At 47.9% G+C, this 17,989-nt stretch overlaps 1 protein-coding gene and 1 long non-coding RNA gene across 2 annotated transcripts; one reads left to right on the top strand and one right to left on the bottom strand.

Annotated features, from left to right (window-relative positions):
* Positions 1 to 1,685: 1,685 nt before the first annotated feature.
* Positions 1,686 to 16,796, bottom strand: HEATR6 (HEAT repeat containing 6). The gene is made up of 20 exons (XM_083875059.1): positions 16,780 to 16,796; positions 16,239 to 16,346; positions 15,731 to 15,871; positions 14,521 to 14,636; positions 14,027 to 14,141; positions 13,710 to 13,811; positions 13,173 to 13,310; positions 12,062 to 12,321; positions 11,606 to 11,783; positions 11,119 to 11,325; positions 10,368 to 10,467; positions 9,812 to 10,173; positions 8,568 to 8,690; positions 7,991 to 8,077; positions 7,097 to 7,231; positions 5,889 to 6,011; positions 4,748 to 4,872; positions 3,735 to 3,831; positions 3,143 to 3,347; positions 1,686 to 2,686 (listed from the first exon to the last, which is right to left on the bottom strand). The coding sequence occupies exons 3-20, from the start codon at positions 15,866 to 15,868 to the stop codon at positions 2,136 to 2,138; spliced, it is 3,162 nt and encodes a 1,053-aa protein (XP_083731185.1). The 5' UTR covers positions 15,869 to 15,871; positions 16,239 to 16,346; positions 16,780 to 16,796; the 3' UTR covers positions 1,686 to 2,135.
* On the top strand, positions 12,800 to 15,733 carry LOC310917078. The gene is made up of 2 exons (XR_014591390.1): positions 12,800 to 13,119; positions 15,080 to 15,733. It is a non-coding gene; the product is annotated as an uncharacterized lncRNA (long non-coding RNA).
* Positions 16,797 to 17,989: the final 1,193 nt, after the last annotated feature.

Here is a 17,989-nt window from a genome sequence, read left to right as displayed (position 1 = left end):
ATAATTAAAACAGCTCGGTGAGGGCAAGAGAGGGGTGTGTAACAGCCCCAGGGAGGATGTCAGTGACCCGCTGTTGTTGCTCCTGGGAGGGAGGAGCCCGCAGGTGGGAGAGGAGCCCAGGGAATCGCTCCCTGCAGGAGAATCCCCGGCCTGGGCTCTAAAGCCCTTTTGTTTTCCCCACCCAGTGACCCCGCGGAAGAACAGGAGGATTGTCTTTCAAACGGAGCCGATGTGGAGCTTGAATGTCCCTTTGCCACCTTGGCTATAAATCACCCCGCGTGTGATAAGGTAATTACCTTCTCCTTGGAACTATTCATAGGAAAACCTATAAAGGGCCTGCCTTGTAAACACAACAATAAAGAGGCAGGACAATAAAACCTTGGCCGGGGTGGGGAAGGTGCTGCCTTTCCCCGGCCCCAAACACCTCACAGTGAGCCCTGTGGCACAGGGCACACACCCCTTTGTCCCCAGAGAATATTGGGAATAACAGCAGCAGCTCCCACCTGCTTCCTTGGGGTGCATAAACCCAGAGATTTCTCTGCTCAGAGAACAGGATGGGGCTGAGTGTGCTCAGGGTGTACCTGCACCCACAGCGTTCCAGCTGGAGGCAGCTCTAGAGTGTTTTTTCTTACTGATTTTTCTTACTTTCAAGTGTTTGAATCTTCGCAGCAGGATTCTCACACTGTTTTATATAAACTATATGTATTTTTTTTTAAATTATCTATGTGTTTTGTATAGTTCTTCTCTGAGAGGAGAACTTGATTAATAGTGACGAATGGGGTCATGAAGTTGTAACATTCTTTGGCCAATCCTGGCCTTCTGTAAAAAGTGTATTTAAGTTGATGAAGTCAAAAAATAAGGAAGCTTTCCATGTCTGACCTGCTGCTGCCTGCTGTCCTCTGTGTGGGTCTGCACCCACCCCACAATTCGTGGCCTCAGCAACTCTGGGAAAGAAATCCAGGTGAGGTTGTGGTTTCAGTGGCTGTGGGACAGGGCCCAGCAGGGATGCTCAGCTCTGCCTCCACCCCAGGGGTTCCCTGCCTGATCACACACAGGGGGCTGGGACAGCAGGAGAAGTCACCCCTGGCAGAGAACTGGCCTCATCCACCCCCTGGAAAAGGCTCCATCACTCCAGGAAGTTTTGGATACTCTCAGCACTCAAGGCCTGCTGAAAGCAGCAGAGAGGGTGAAAGAACAAAGCAGATGAATTTTGTATCCCCCAGAGGTTTTATGACGGGCAGGGCTTGCCCTGAGCCCTGTTCAAACATCCAGCCCGGGGTTAGGACAGCAGGCACTTAACTCTGAGAGCCCCAGAGCCCTGCTCATTCCTGGAGGTGCTGAGTTGTCCCCAGCAACATCAGAGAGCTCAGCACTCCCCCAGCTATCAGCAGAGCAAACACAGAACAAGTTACACCAGCAGGAAGGGGGACAGAACTCCATAACCAGAAATGAATCCATGTGCTGGTAGGACATCACTGCACCTCCCACAGAGGTGCCTGGAGAGCCAAAATTTCAGCCTTGGAGAACCTACTTTGAATTTTCTGTTTAGGCAGCACGGAACCATCCAGGTGGAAATGAGGAATTTTGATTTTTTTTTTGGATGAGTGGAGGCAGCAGGGAGGCACAGGCCAGGTGTAGGACACTGGGAACACAGACAGGTAAAGGCAAAGGGTGTTTGCTCTGAGTTATTCTTCAAATATTGGTGTATTTGGGTTTATTGCAGGAACACAAGAGTGACAACATTTGCAGTGCTCTGAAAAACAAAATTCTTCCAGCCCCCCTGCTTTACAAACATGATTCTGGATCCTGCAGCAATAGGAACGAAATGCTTTGAGATAAGCTGAGGGAACAGGCAGCTTTATAAAACACACAGAGGAGGAAAAGGAGTTTGTTTTCCAAGTGGCGACGCTGTGACAGCAAAGTGCACAAACCAGCCCCAGGAAGGGCAGTGACAGAGTTCACCAAACACAACAATAAAAAACAGTAATAATATAAAAATGAAGTCCTAGAGGCATTATTAATAAATTCTGAAATACAATATTTAATATCGACAGCAGGAAATTTCTTGTCCTGTGCAAGAAAACACAGTTCAGTACTCCCTGTGGAAGTTTTGGTCACTGAAATGGAGATTCCCTTCAAGCTTCTGTCAGCTCCGTGGTGTTGATGTGGTCTGTCAGCACATCCTCCAGGTACAGGGACACTCTCACCCTCACCTTGCCCTGCAGCTCTCTCTCTATCCCACTGAGATGGTTGATGGCTCTCTGCAATCCTCTCTCCCTCTCCCCCAGGTCTGTGAGCATCCCTGCCTCGTTCTCCTCCCCTGAGCACCTCAGGTACTGCAGGACCAAGGGTTTGATGGCCTCCCCATGGTCCCTGAGGGTGGCCCCGATGAGGGGCAGGTCTGTGCTCCTCGCCAGCCTCAGCAGGTGCAGCAGGGCCCGGCAGATCTGGGTCCTCAGGCTGGAGCTGTACTTGAACTCCAGGAAGTCCTCGGTGTCCTCACTCCTCTGCAGGGCCACCACCAAGGCACTCCAGATTTGGCAGAACTGCTCTGTGGAGCCGTAGCATTCCCTCCTGCTGGGGATGGACAGGGCCATGGCTGACTTGATTCGCACTTTGAAGTTCTTGCAGGACTTGACTACAGAGGAAAGGGCACTGAAAGCTTGAGTGGCCCAAGGAGCCTCTCCTGAAAAAAAAAATCACCAAAAAAACCCTTATTAAATCAGCCAAAATATGCAACGCCATAAATGTCTCCTGAATATTTAACGGGCTGACATTAATTGAATTTATTGTGGTTTAAATGAGAGAATCAGAGGTTATGAAATTAAATATTAGTTAAAACAGTTAATCTCCCGAAGTTGTACAAGAGGACATTAGGCATTTATTCACACCTATAATCCCACCCTCACACTCTTTCCCGGCTTGACAGATCCAGCTGAACACAACTGGATCTGTTGTAGTGTTACACCTGCACTGGAATGAGCTGAGTCTGTTCCACTGGGAAGAGCCCTGGGAAAGCTGTGACAGCAAGACCCCTCTCCGTTGGCTTCTCCCCTTTTTCCCCACCCCAGTGGCAGCAGAGATGATGTGCTCAGCCCCAGAGGAGCTGAGGCAGGCCCGAGGCAGGGGCACAGGCTCTCACCAAGAGGCAGGGCGGGGTTCTTGAACACGTTCCCCAGCGCGTAGCACGCGTTCCAGCGCACCTTCATGGTGGCCTCGCTGCCCACCGTGGCAATCAGGGCCTGCAGGGACTCCTCCATGGCCTCCCTGAACCTGGGGTTGGCCACGTGGCAGGGCTGCAGGAAGTGGAGCACGTTCCCAAGGGCACGGACAGCGTTGCTCTTCACCTGGAAGGCACGAAAACATCTCTGGTTTTTGGGATGTCGGGAGGTTTGAGCTCAAGCGCGCTGTGAAATCATCTCAGAGGCAGTGAGGAGCACAGCTGGAATCCCACTGTGTCTTCCTAAATGCCACCAGAAAGATTGTTCTCTAAAAATGGCCACAAACCAAAAGAAAAATCCCTGCCCTGTGGAAAAGCCCAGTCAAATTCCCTGCAATTCACACACAGGCAACATCTGATGACCAGCCCTCAGGGGAGGATCTGAGCTGCAGCTCCCCTCAAATGTTGGGACAAGGAGACTTTAAGTAACTGGTGCCTTTTTCCTTTTCTTTTCTTTTTTTTTTAATGCAGGAGTTAACTACACCAACCCCACCCTCCTTTTCCTCAGCCTTACCTTGTCTCTGTCCTTGGATGCTTCAGTTGCAGACCGCAGCAATTTCAGCAGCAGCAGATCAGAAAGTTCCTCCTGGAAGCTTTGCCCCATGGTTTCCCTGGCAGGAAAATCACCCTGTGAACACCCAGCTCGGCTGCTCCATCCCCAAAGATGTGATACCACCCTTTATAAAGGCCCATGAACAACCAACCTTCACTCTTTAGAAGGCTAATATATAAAGCAGACCTTTCTGCATGTGACCACTATGTTTATTAATTTAAAACCAAACTATCAATGCAAGAAAGCTGGTTAGCAATGGTTAAGTCTAATAAAAAACAGAGGGCAATGAATTGCTCAGGGGTAATTCTGTAGCAGGAATATATGATAACTATTTTCCTGTTAAAAATGTAACAGTAGGTTGGGCTTCCCTCAGTCTCTGGCTTGGGGAAGGGTTAAATATTTATTAATTTTACTTCTGTGTTATGTTGAAAGTAAAGGAACCATGTAATTACACCAAGGAACACATAAGAAATGGAAAACTAAAAAGTGAAAAGTTTTAAAGAGTCTCTCCTTAGAGTGACAGGACAAAGGGGAATGGCTTCAAACTGAGTAGGTTTAGATCAGATATTTAAAAAAACCTGATCCCTGTGAGAAGCTGTGGCTGCCCCACCCCTGGAAGTGTCCAAGGCCAGGCTGGACAGGGCTTGGAGCAGACTGGGACAGTGGGAGGTGTTCCCAGATGGACACAGGATGCTTAAACAGTGTCACACCCTGGCACACACACACACAGGCAGAGGGTGGTTAAAAAGAAGAATCCAAGCCAAATTTCAGCTTTTTTTTGATGTCAAGTATCACAGAATCATTTTGGCTGGAAAAGCCTTTCCAGAGCATCGAGTCCAAGCTGTGCCTGACCAGCCTTTCCATGGAGAAATTCCAGCTGATATCCAAACTGGAGCTCTCCTGGCACAGCCTGAGGCCATGAGCCTGCTCTGTGTGACACCTGGGGACAGGGCAGGGCAGGGTGTGGCACCTACATGTTGATGATGAGGGTGTCTGTGAGGTTGCCCAGGGACCAGGCTGCCTTGGCACGGACGTTGGGAGACTTGTCGTGGAGGGAGTTCAGGATGGCGTTTGCTGTGTCTGCCACAAACATCACGTCCTGTCAAAGCAAACACTGCTGCAAAGTCACAAAGTTCTCAAAACACAGGTGATTTCCTTACTAACACACGCTGGTTTTTCCAGGGAAAATGGGAGAGAGACCAGCTCTGTTCACTTACTTTTCTTTTCTAGGTGACACCTTTTAATGAGCTCATGGTGCTCTCTGCAGCTTTGCCTGACCTTTAATTAACAGTCCAAGCCTGAATTCTGACCAAGTCCACCACTCTTGGGTAGCTGTTGCTGAAAAGCTTCAATGGATTATTTAATTCCATTGGTGATTTAGTTACTTTGGATTTTAACATAATTACATGAACTGCCAACTTTACACTCATCAAATCCCACCCTTAAAGTAATTGCTTCTCCAAGCTCCCTGTTGAGCTGCCTGTCTAATCTTCTCTTCTATGGCACTTTACATGTGCCTACGGTAAAGGATTTTCTTTCAAAATATTTTGGAATTAAACTCCAAAGTCAGCTTCTGCATATTTTTTAATATTAAAATCATTCACTTAAAGGTTACGTTGTAAAAACTAATCTTCCAGCTCAGCCATGCTAAGATGATATTTTGTAGAAAAAAAACCAGGGTTTTTTTTCCCCTCCAAATAAGCTTTATTTCTTAGTTTTAAGCGAAACTGAAGGCTTCACATTAAAAACTTGTTACAATCAGAGAATCCTGAAGGTTGGAAGAGACCTCAAAGATCGAGTCCAACATTAAACTCAGAGCACTGTACAGCTGTTCCCTTCATCCCAGCTCCTCTGTGCCAACCTCACCACTCCAGCTTCCATCCCTGAGAGCCTGGCAAGATCCTGACCTCTCTCCTCTCTCCTTTTCCTCTCACTTCTGCTTCACCTCCCTGAAAGCTGCATTGATTCTGCTCTCAAAGGCAAGAGCAGGGCTGGAGCCAGCAAGGAAAACTATATAAATACACTACAGGCTAAAAGTAAAGTGAATTGATTTCAAACAAATCCATGTCCACATCTCATAAAAGGCTCAGAGGAAGGGAATGGGCTGGCTCTGACCTGCCTGAGGCACGGGAAGAGGATGTAGACTCCCAGGGCACGGGCAGCAGCAGCTTTCACCAGAGGGTTCTCGCTGTGGTTCAGGCCAAGCAGCAAAGTGACACACAGGATCTGCTGGTCACCCTGCAAAGAGGAGCAGCAGTGACACCAACAGGGGGGCTGAGGAGAGCTCTGCCCCACAGGGACACACCAATCCTCTCAAAGACCCTGGATCTGAAGGAGCTTCCACTCAGAGCATGCTCTAGATAAAGGGGATTGAGGAGTGTTCCAGGAGCCCACCCAGGAAACAGGAATGTCTCCAGCACACAGATCTCACTGCTGTTAAGACCACAAAGGAAATCAAAGCATTAACTCTCCTCCAAAGCAGAAGGAAAGGCCCATCAGAGCTAACACAGAGAGGATGGGCTGCTCCTGCCTTCCTTCCCTCTCTGCCCCTCATTAACCAGGACAGGCAGGCAGGGTGAGCTCAGCCTGGGCAGGTTGTCAGTTCACCAGCCCATGACAAAAGGTCACAGTGGGCACTGACTTGACCCCACTTGGCCACAGGGACAGGAGAAGGGATGGGATCAAAGTACAGGAGGATGAAGTACACGCTGTACTTGGAGAATTCCAGAGATACTGCTGGACCAGCAATTCCTGGGCAAATGAGATCTGGCAGAGCACTCCCCAGGCAAGGGCACAGTGACACAGAAGGAGCTGCACAATGCAGGGGGGATCCACTGCCAAGGCTTTTATGTTTAAAAGCATATTTCACATTGCAAAGGGGAAAAAAAAAACAAATGGGTGCACAACATCATGCCCACATTTGCCCACATGTTGTGCAAATGGGGGCACAACATCAGGCCCTGGCTGTTGGCTCAGCTGTCTCTTCAAAGAATTAACCAGCAGAATAACAATCCCTCAGCCCTCTCTCATGCCATTAAATTCTTGTCCTCCATCTCCTGTGCATCATTGCCAAGCTGGGTGTTCATGGCAGGCCCAAACAGCTGCTGTGACCCACAGTTTAATTGTTCTGACTGGCTAATTACTCCTGACATTGCCCTTCCCAGCCTTCAACAGTCACAATGCTCAGAATGAGGAGAAAAAAAAATTGGGAAAGTTTCTTTACTTTGTCCTGGTAAGTTTTAAAAGGATTTACACTACTGTAATCTGGTGGGCAAAGACAGCCTCAAAGGTAAAACCACCATATTTAAAGTGTGTTTTCCTACCTGCAGGAGGCTGAAAGCCTCTGGTAAAATAGAGGACAGGGCATCACAGGCACTTGTCTGGAGAGTGGGGTGGGGGGAGCTCTGCAGAGTGCCAGGTAAAGGGCCATTTAACATCATGGTCCAGAAGGTCACAACCTGCAGGAGAAGCAGCCAGGTTTATCTTTTAAACTCAGAAATTAAGCCTAAGTTCTTGTCTTAAAGATGATTATTATACCCTGAAATTTAAACTGCATTAAATAGAGTTGCAATCCCACTCCTGAATCCACACAGCTGAGTGTTTTCATTTTCCTGACAATTTACATTCACAGCAAATAACAGGAACCTGATGCTACTGAACACATTTCCTGTCCTGTAGGCTCAAAACTTAACATGAGCCAAAGAAATTTTTAAGCTTGTCTTCTGTTCACAGAAGGAAGACTTAAACAGACCCATATTACTCAGCTTCTGCAAACTTAGCCAACAATTTTTTCTAAATTCACATATATTGTGGTTCTGGCCACTCTTTCTGTACTTGAGACCAGCCAGAAAATGTAGGTTGGCTCTTTAACAATGCAAATTCACCAAAATTCTAAAAGTTTTATGCAGCAGTAATGACACACAGAAAATCAGTGCTGTTCTTCCAGCTCTCTGAGCTACACCAGGCTGCAAGAGTTGGGAAGAGGCAAAGACACAGGGTTAACATCATGTAAAAGAAATAAAACCCAACACATCTGTCTCCAGACAAGAACAACTGCCAAATGACTGCAGGAAGTCTCCAGAAATTGTCCATACTGGCATCCAGAAAGCTGCAGTCTGAGTCCCTTCCTGCTCCCCTGCAATTATTTATCTGTGTCTGTGCCAGTGACTTTGCAGAGTGCAGGGAAGGAGCTCAGTGAGGTGGAATCTCACACTTACCACACTGACAGGCACCCTCTGCTCAGGGGCAGTGGGGGAGTCGGGTTTGTGCTGCTGCAGGACACCCGTGCCCAGCTCCTCCAGAAGCTACAAAGAACAAAAAGCAAAGAGGTTTTCATCAGGGGTGACTCAAGGACCATGGAACTACAGAACCTTCACCTAGGATTGTATCCACTCACCCAGGGAAAAAAAATAAAAGGTTCAGGACTGGTTTGGACTGTTGAAATGAAATTAGAGGAAAAGCTTTTCCTACATAAAGTCTCCTGCAGGCACAGCATAACAAACCACTGCACAGAGAGAAAATCTTTGGGTCCAGCCCCTGCACCAGCTGATGCTCAGTGTTGTAGTCTTTGCACATCCCAAGCTTCCTGGTGACTCAGCAGAGCAACAAAATTCTGCTGAGGCTTCAAGACTGGCAGCAGAAGGTGCATTTCTCAAAGTGTCAGGGCACTGCATTTCTACATCACACACACAGAGATGCTTTGAATATTCATCAGTGCTCATCTGCATTTGCAAAGCAAACAGACAGATAAAACTGACTTGGTAAAACAATGCTGATGTGTCCTCCTGCTCTTACTTTGGCTCCATGAAGCTGAATGGATGGATCCATTTCTTCCATGCATCTGCAAGCCACTTCTCCAAGTTCTAGGAAATAGCTCTGAGCCATGGGGAAATAACCTTTCACAAGGAGAGCCAACACCTAAACACAGACAAAGGAAATTCCATTCAGCATTTCCTCCTTCTGTTTACCCAAAATACCCCAAGTACACACTGAAATGATGTTAATGGGCTAACCAACCCTAGCACCACATACTGAACTCTGATGTAACAGATACACCTTGCAGCACAACTTCTGGAATACTGGAGCTGATTAAAAGCCTCCCTGTTCCATTATCTTGTTCAAAGAGCCACAGAAGCACTATCATGTAGCAAGACCATGAATTATTTACTGTAAGTGAGGGCTCCTGTAGCCAAAAAAACCTAAGAGCAAGACATTCTGCACCTCCAGTAACACTGCTGCTGCCTCCTGTGAACTGCATTTAACAAATATTTACTGTTCCAGAAAAAGAGTGAGAATTCTTGGGATGCATGTTACAAAATCTTACCCTTTGCTGTGGCTACATGAATTAAAACAAAGCCAAACCTCAGCATCCACAGGGATTCCTTGAGTCACTCCATAGCTCCTTGCAGACAGTTCTCTGACTGCATGGCTCTTTCCCACTGTTTTCCAACAAAACTTTAACTTGGATTATGTGTGGAGTTTGCATGGGGAAGACTCACAGTCTGCCAGCACACACCCCCAAATAATATTGAAAAAAATACTGGAGATTAAAAAAAATGACAGGCAGATGAATTTGCTGCAGCAGGTTTGCAGTGGGATAGTCGTGCTGTGGCCATGGAATCAAAATGTTTGAGTCACAGCAGCTCATGCTCTGCAGGCAGCAGAGGAGCACTGTGAAGCTGTTGACAGACAGCAACTGGGAAGAGAATGATAAATCCAGTTCCATTCCACTAATAGCTTTGTATCAAGACATTAGGTGGGTGGTTCAAAAAAGTGAATGTTTTTCTCTTCATAAATACAGTGTTTGAAGCAAAGCTCAGTATTTAGTGGATAAGTCACTGCTCTCACATAAGACCTTCCCCTACCCAAGCTGCACTCACACATCTATCCCTGCTCCTTTAAAAGTGCTTTTTGCTTCAATATCTGTGACTGTTCCTGAGAAGGACATGGGGGGTGTCACAGCAGCTCAGCCTCAGCCTAAATCTCCCTGAGAAAGCAGGGAGCAGAGGGAATGTCCAGCTGAGGGGGGCAGCTCCCACCTGCAGGGCCTCCAGGCGCAGGGGACACGGCTCGTAGACACTGGACAGGGACGGGAAGGTGGCGTCGCTGTCGGAGCAGGAATCCTCCCGGGGCAGGATGATGATGGAGACACACAGGCGGAGCAGCCAGCAGGGCTCTGGAGGGCCACACCCTGCTGGATTGTCCAGAGGGTTTTCCCCTGCCCAGGGCAGGGCTTTCCTCCACTGCTCACAGGAGCTGAAGCGCCCGGGGGTCGCGCTGCCGCTGCTGTTCAGCCCCGAGGAGCTGGGCTGCTGCAGGAGCAGCTGCACCTCTGGCAAAGGAGCCTGCACTGAAACTATTGCCCCCAACAAGGTGAGGCTGGAAACTCGAACGTTGACATCTGCAAGAGACAGTGAGGGGAGAAGAAAAAGCAAAAAAAACTCCATTAGGGCAAAAAAACTCACTGATGGCCCAACATCCTCCCTCAGCAGTTTTCAGACAAGATAGATTATAACATAAACATCCACTGCTATTAAATTATGGATTCATGGAGCACAGAGGAGGGGAGGAATAGAGCAGAGAGAGAATGCAAACCTTTGTGAGAGATGTAGGGCTTGATCTGGTTCCACACCCTGGTGAGCAGCCCAGGTTTCAATCGGCTGTAGGGCGCGTTGGAAACCAAGTTTGCAAGGCACTGAAACACAGAGAGAGGTGCTGGTTACAATGTCAGCCTGGCCTGCAACAGGTTTGTTTCTACATTGGTCATTTAGGTCACTCATTATCTGAGGGCACCTGAAAAAAAACACCCCAATTATCTGCTGCCTGAACACTGGATACAAACTTGGCTCCTAAGAACAAGGATTTAACTACTGGGACTGTGGCATAAAGACCAAGGGATTTTGATAGCCCATGGAAGGATTTCTCCATTTGGATTCCAGTTTTAAAGTCAATGTGAGTCTTCAGAATCATTTTATAAGTTCATTCAGCTACAAAAAGACTAAAAAAAGTGCAGAAAAAAGAGAACTGTGCTGAAGAGAAAAGAAACCCCGAGACTCTGGATGGAACTCTGAGGAACCTGGTCTAGTGGAAGGTGTCCCTGTCCAGAGCAGGGCACTGAAACAAGGTGATCTTTAAGGTCCTTTCCAACCCAAACCATTCTGTGATTCCATAATTCTGCAGTATGACTCAACAGGATGACTCAATGAAGTCTTGTGAGATGACAAAAACCTCTGTTTCTCAACACCACCACCTCACTCCTCAACAGCAATTCTGTGTAATCTTTCCTCAGGACTCAATCTAGAGGGCAGAGTCACCCCTTGGGAGCAGGTGGCACATTTGCAGGTACCTTGACAATCTGTGTCAGTGTCTGGGAGGAGGACTCTGCCACCAGGGCCAGCAGCAGGCAGCGGTGCAGCTCCCGGATGCTGGAAGCAATGGTGACAGAGAAGGGAGTAAAAGCTCTCTTGTGGTCATTGGCATCTTCAGCCACGGAGAGGAACTGCTTAGAACCTTCCAGGAAGGCTGAGAGGACTTGAAGAGCACAGGCACGTGTCTGAAATGATAAAAAAAAAATTGTGATACCTTTTAAGACCTCTTTGAGCAGGTGGAGAATTTTTAAATATATGAAATTCTCTCTAGAAAATGAAAATTCAATTCCAACTGTCTTTTTTTTTCGTAACTTTAGGCAATACATAATCAATCCTTTGTTTCCTTAGCCAAACCTTCCTATTTATTTCTTGGGCAGTAGCCAAACACTTACTGAAGACAAGAGAAGACAACTCCTAAGATTAATGGGGAAAACAGAACGATTTTTGTCCTCAGAAGTGCCTCACCTTTGGAGAAGGGTCCTTTAGAGCAATAGTCATCAGGGACACAGACTGGGGGCTGCCAATGCCAGGGGCATCAGGAACAAATGCTGACCAGTAGCCATAAAGAACCCTCTTTTCTATTGACTTTATAGTGGAGAGGAAACAGGCCAGAGCCCCTTGGCGAACATTGGCTTGGTAAGACCTTAAACACAAACAAAAAGATTAATGAAAACAGATTAATGAAAACAGCAGGGATAAGGGATGGACTCCACCTTTTTCATGTGTGTTTGTGGCTGGCTGTGAGAGGAAATCTTTTAGACCAAGAACAGGAAGGACAAATTTACTTCCAAACCAATACAAATTACCACCTTCCAATTTTCTCATAAATTAAAAGGGAAAGAGATTCCCTCAGCAGTTTTGATTCAGAATAAAGGATGGTGTGGAAGTGTTTAATTTTACGTTTATGTGCACAACAATCACCTCACTTTGCTCTGTATTCCACCTTCAGTGTCAGAATACTCCGACTCGCTGCTGCTGATGCGTTTCCAGCCCGTGGGCTGTGAGCACAGGGGATCCTTCCCAGCACACACGTCTGATGCACGGGGCTGCACATCCTCCAAGTGCAATTTCAGCATGTCTGCTCCCAGCACTGACTCATTTCCTGCATCCCCTGAGTCTTCTCTTCCTTCTTCCCCAAACTCTCCCTTCTTTTGTTTCCCTTTGCACTTTTTTCTTCGGCTCTAAGAGAAAAAAAAATTGATTTTTCTTAGTCAATGCTTAACAAATACATAAATGCAGTTACATGTCTCTGCAATACTCTTTAAACAGTCACTTTTTAGTAATCTGAGATTTTAAATTCTACTTATTAGTAGCAACAGTCACAAAATTTCAGTAATATCTAAGTAAACCGAAAAGCCTCAAAAACTAAGCTTTGGCTTCTTCATCAGTACAGCAAAATATATCCAAGGAAACTTTTAGCTAAAAATCATATTTCACACAAAAGTGATTAAAGAACAACACTAAATACTTCTGTAGCTTTTTTAGATTTACAGTAGGTAACACTAACTAACCTTTCTTTTCAGGACCTAAAAAGAAACAGGTCAACATGACTAGACAATTTTATTTTTTCTCATGTTTTTCAGATAATCAGTAATCCAAAGTATTTACAGGTTAAAAAACAACCCGCAGGAGGATTAAGCAGAACAGATGAGGCAAGAAATCAGTCTCAAATGAACTTGACTTCCCTAAGAAAGAGTCAAACAATTGTGCAAGTGTTAGGAGAGAAAACGTGACTTATAAAATCAAAAGCTTTGGCGAGTTTGCACGCAGCAATCCCCTGCCTGAAGGCCAGGAATTCTTGGCTATGGATGAATAATTGTTGCACAGAGCTTAACTGAAGGAAGCCAAGCCCTGCAGAGCCATTTGTTCGTGTCACCTGAGTTCCCAAAGCAATGCAGAATTTATAACCAACACCTTTGAAGCAAAGAATTAAATGTACCACATGCTCAGGACATGAAGAGCCACCAATATCACAACAGGTAAGACACAAACACAACAAACAGGCTGGAGAATCAGGAGCAGCCCAGCTTACCCCTGGCTGCTTAGAGGAGGCTGGTTCTGACTGCTCCTGCTTGACAGGTGACCTTTTATCATACTGAGGGAGAGGAGCAGGGTACAGGGCTGTGGGCACCTCGATGCTCAGCCCTGGCAGCCCATGGAACATGCATTTCTGCAACAGAACACAAATTGTTAGCATTCTGTCCCTTCCTCATGCACACAGTTATTGTTATTCACTCGAGTGAATTCACCAATTTTCAGCTGTGTTCCTTCTCCCAGGTCTTGTCTCTCCCATATAGAAGACTACACAACTGAAATCCATCTGTGTCTAGAAGGATTTCAAAAAACCCCAAGCCTCCCATCTTCCTCTCACATCCTGCAGTGGGAAGTGCAGTGAAGATGCTGTGAGAGAAACTGAATATATTTTTCTTTGTATCTCACACTCCATTTCCCCCCCACACTCAGGCTCCTCTGCTCCCTCTTGCTCATCTCTTACTGTTTGTTTCCCACTTTACAGCACCTGGAAGCTCCCAGTGTCTGCCTCTTTCCCCAGGTGGATTTAAGGATTTACCTTTAACACTGCCAGAAGAGCTCCAATTTGGTCAGTTTGCATCAGTTTCATCTTCCCACCGTTGAGAAGAGACTGGACACCTTTCAGTGCACTTTGCAGTAACTGAAAACAAAGAATTTCTTACTTTTCCTTCCCAAAATGCTGCAGGTTCACAACTTTCAAGCAACTTTCTAGGCAGTTTTGCTCAACTGGGACAGTAGTATGATAAATTATAGACTATTGAAGTAAAATCTTAATTGACAACATTCCAAATTCCATATAATCCAGCAGCACAATCTCCTAATTAGAGTATTTTAGACAATTAGACTCACGCTTACCATGCAAAAAGTGATGTCATCCACATCAGAGGTTTTTGAAGACTGCAGAACACTTAGGAAAGTCTGAAAACAGACACTTCTGTAGGACTCATCCAGGTATGGCTGCGCAGGGACACTAAAATTAGAGCAGGAGGAGACACGAGGTGGGTTTACAGTCTGTCCACAGGTTCATAAAGTTACACAAAGTCCCACCCAAGCCCTCTGTTAGCCTGCACAGCCCCAGCTGGATGGATGGCTGATTGAAAGGGGCCAGCTCTACCATACAGGGGAGAAAAGAAAACATTCTACATGAATAACCAAACAGCACAAGAGCTTTTCTGACCTAAACACTATTTCAGGAAGACCAAGAGTTTACAGTTTTATGCACAGATATCTTGGAACACTAAAGCTCTGCATTTCAAATCCACTCACCTACACCTTGCTGGCCCTGGTGCTGGTAGATTTACACTTTCCAACCCACCTGGAAAGGAGCTGGAAACACCTTTTGTACACACCTGAGGCACAGGTTTGCCATGCTGCGCACGGCCGCCCTCCGGAGCTCCACGTCGGGCTGGGCAGGGTCACTGAACTGCAGCAGGAGCCCAGCCTTGCCCAGTAAGTCTGGGAGATACTGAAAATAAAACACCAAAAGTCATCAGGGGTCAGTGCTCCTCCCTCAGCCTCCTGGGTCTTGCTGTTTTTTGGGGGGTTAAAGATCATGGGAGGTGGTTGGAGGATGGCTGCCCACCAAAACTGCTCCTCAGATGGGCAGGGGAGAGAAAAATATAAGGAAAGTTGAGACAAGGACAAGGAGAGGTCACTCACTGATGACCACCATGGGCAGGGCACACCTGACTTAGTGAAATTAGCTAAATTCGTTACCAATCAAAAATCAAAGCAGGATAACAAGAAGTAAAACAAACCCTAAAAATTCTCAGCTGCAATTTCACATTCCAGAGACGGATTTATGTTTATAAAAAGCAGCACAAAAACCTCAACTCCTTTTATTTTGTATTAAGAAAGGACAGAGCTGAGAGCAGTTCAGCTGAGTCCCAGTTTATGCTCTCTCCCCAGACATGAAGCTAAACCAGGAACAACTGCTGCACCAAACTGCTGCCACTACATGGGCTACAAGCCCACACGAGCTGGCAGCTCCCAAACTGTGAGCATCACCAGCCTGTGCTCAGCCCAACAGCAGAGACTGCTCTGCAAGCTGCCAATCCTGGTGACAGCAGGAGGATTCAGCATCTCCAACACTGTCAGCTGCAGCAACGAGGAGCTTCACACAGGATTGACACCTGAGAATGAAATGGCAGCGAGCTAAAGCCCTGATCTGGTTACAGGATGGATTTCAGCATCCTCACTGGAGCCTGTGGAGTTTTGTGCAATTTGAAACTCCCCATGGTTTTCCTGCCTGAGGCACAGGGTGGTTGGTCTGCAGGCTAAGCCTGTGCCTTTATTTAATGGTGATCCCTACAGCTGCAGCCTGCAGGTACAGAGCATTCCACATGGGAATGATAATTATTAATAAATACAACTGAAGTTCAACATTCCCATAAATATCAGCCACTATTTAAATGGGACCTAATCTTAGCATGAAGGTAACACAATTTGAGAATTTTTTATTTCTTCTCTCAGAAAAAAAAAAAAAAAAAAAAAAAAAATCCCCATAGAAACAGCAGCGGTGCAAATATTTTTGTTGTTATTTTCTCTCTGTAAACTCACCTTCTGACACTTAGGCCCATTATTGTAAACAAGAGCTGCTAAAGCTTGCAGAATTTCCACATGTGTCCAGGAGCTGCACTGCCTCAGAGCAGAGATGCAGTAGGAGAGAAGGAAATTCAAGCTCTGCTCATCGACCATCACCTGTCGCAACAGAAAAGGTCAAGATAAGCATCATCTTCTACTGCTGCAGTCAGTAAACCCAGAGAAATTGGTCAAGATTTCACAGATTCAGGTGATCTGGCTGTTAAAATCACACACCAGCAGAGAACACACCTGAAAAGAAAAGGATAAATCTGTACAAGTGTCCTAAAACCAAGACTATTTCCCATAGTGAATCACTTCTGACTGAGAGGTGGTTTTATACCATATAGAACCAGATCACAGTCTCAGCTACCCAAAAATAAGTAATACAGTGAAAATCCAATTAACTCTAAAGGTTGGCTCCACAGCCCTGGAAAAAGACAGAGTTCCACTGGCTTGTTGAGGAACAGGATCAAACTCTCCCTACCTGATATCTGTTGAGTAAGTGATGGATGAGCTGACAGACTTTGCTGACAAGATGTTCCTGATCAAGGGGAACCAACTGACAGGCTTGGACAAGCACAGCACAAACATCCTAGAAGAGAAAGCCTCAGTTTATTATTTGGGGACTACAAAGTCAATAACAATGGCTCAAGGAAAATACCAAGTTAGATCAAGGAACGGAAGAGCATTGTCCAAAAATCAATTAATTCCAAAGGACTGTGTGTTGCCAATGGAGGAGCATCCATGCTGCTCATCTAGAATGCTCAGCTTTGAAGAGCTTGCTTTAAGGCTTAAAAAATTACTCTTTTTCCAACATCAGGCTATGAGAATCGCCGAGGCCCAGAGTCCCAGCTGTTGGTGTCACCCATCGTGGCAAACCTCCGCCACGCTGTGCCCACAACGGCACCGCCACAAAGCGCTCCGAGCCGGGCACAGCCGCGGCCGGGGCCGCCTCCTCCTCCTTCTCCTCCCCAGGCTGACACATCCCCGGAGCCGCCAGGCTCCCTGCACCCATCCCCCGGTACCTGCGGGCAGGGCGCGGCCGCGGGCTCGGGCCCGCAGCTCTCCGAGATGAGCTGATCGAAGAGCAGGTGCAGCTCCGTGCGGCGGGGGCCGCCGTCGGGCCGGGCTTTCAGCGCCGGGAGCCGCGCCAGGCAGCGCCGCACAGACCCGGCCGGGCCCGGCTCCGCCATGGCCCGCGCTCCGCCCGCCCCGCCGCTATGGCAACCGGAGCGCTTCCGGGGCGGGCCCTACGGCGGCCGGCGGGACCGGCTGCGCTCGGGGCCGGCCTGAGGAGCCGGGGCCGAAGGCGGGCTGAGGGATGAGGCTAAGGGCTGAGAGCCGGGGCTGAGAGCCGGGGCTGATGGCAGAGGGCTGAGGGGCCAGGGCTCAGGGTTGGGGCTGAAGGCCGGGGCTGAGGGCCGGGATGAGGGCTGAGGGATGAGGAGCCGGGGCTGAGGACAGGATGAGGGCTGAGGGCCGGGATTGAGGGCTGAGAACCGGGCTGAGAGCCGGGGCTGAGGGCCGGGATTAGGGGCTGAGAGCCGGGCCGAGGGCCAGGATGAGATCAAGCAGGACCCGCGGCAGGTGGCGGTGCCCGCCCGCCTGTGGGACAGCCCGGGGACAACAGCGGGTGTCCAGCGCTGAGTCACCCCGGAAAGGCCCTGGAGACCAACGCGGCGCTGCCGAGGCCATCTCTGAGCCCTGTCCCCAGTGCCGCATCCGCGCGGCTGTAAAATCAATCCTTCCACCCCTGCCAGGGCTGCACAGCCTGTTCTTTGAAGAGATTTTTGCGGTGTCTAATGTGAACTTCTCCTGGCGTGGAGCCCCCAAAATCAGGGCTGCTGTGCTGTAATAGGCTGCTCCTGTCCCAGGTTCAGGCCAGACACAGCACTGGGGACACTGGGACTGTGAACAGTAACCTGCTCCCCTTAAATTCATTAATCCAGATGGGATCTGCAATCTCACCAGCATTAACATCTCGCTGAGGGGTAACATCAAAACACCAGCTGAGCTCCTGCCATTCCCTGTGAAGGGAATTCAGGGAGAGCAGCCAAGGCCAGAAAAGCCCTGGTTGATGGGGACATTCACTGGAGCAGGGCTCAGCCTTGCTGCCAACATTGGATCCACACACCTGGGGAGGAACAGGAGGGCTCCAGCACCTGCAGACGGTGCCTTTTCCTTCCATGTCACATCCAGGCAAAGCCTCACCTCTCTGGTTTACCCTCCTTCCAT

The sequence above is a fragment of the Zosterops lateralis genome (assembly GCF_965231275.1).
Source record: "Zosterops lateralis genome assembly, chromosome: 19".
NCBI classification, from domain to species: Eukaryota; Metazoa; Chordata; class Aves; order Passeriformes; family Zosteropidae; genus Zosterops; species Zosterops lateralis.
This window is presented reverse-complemented; position numbering and strand designations above follow the sequence as displayed.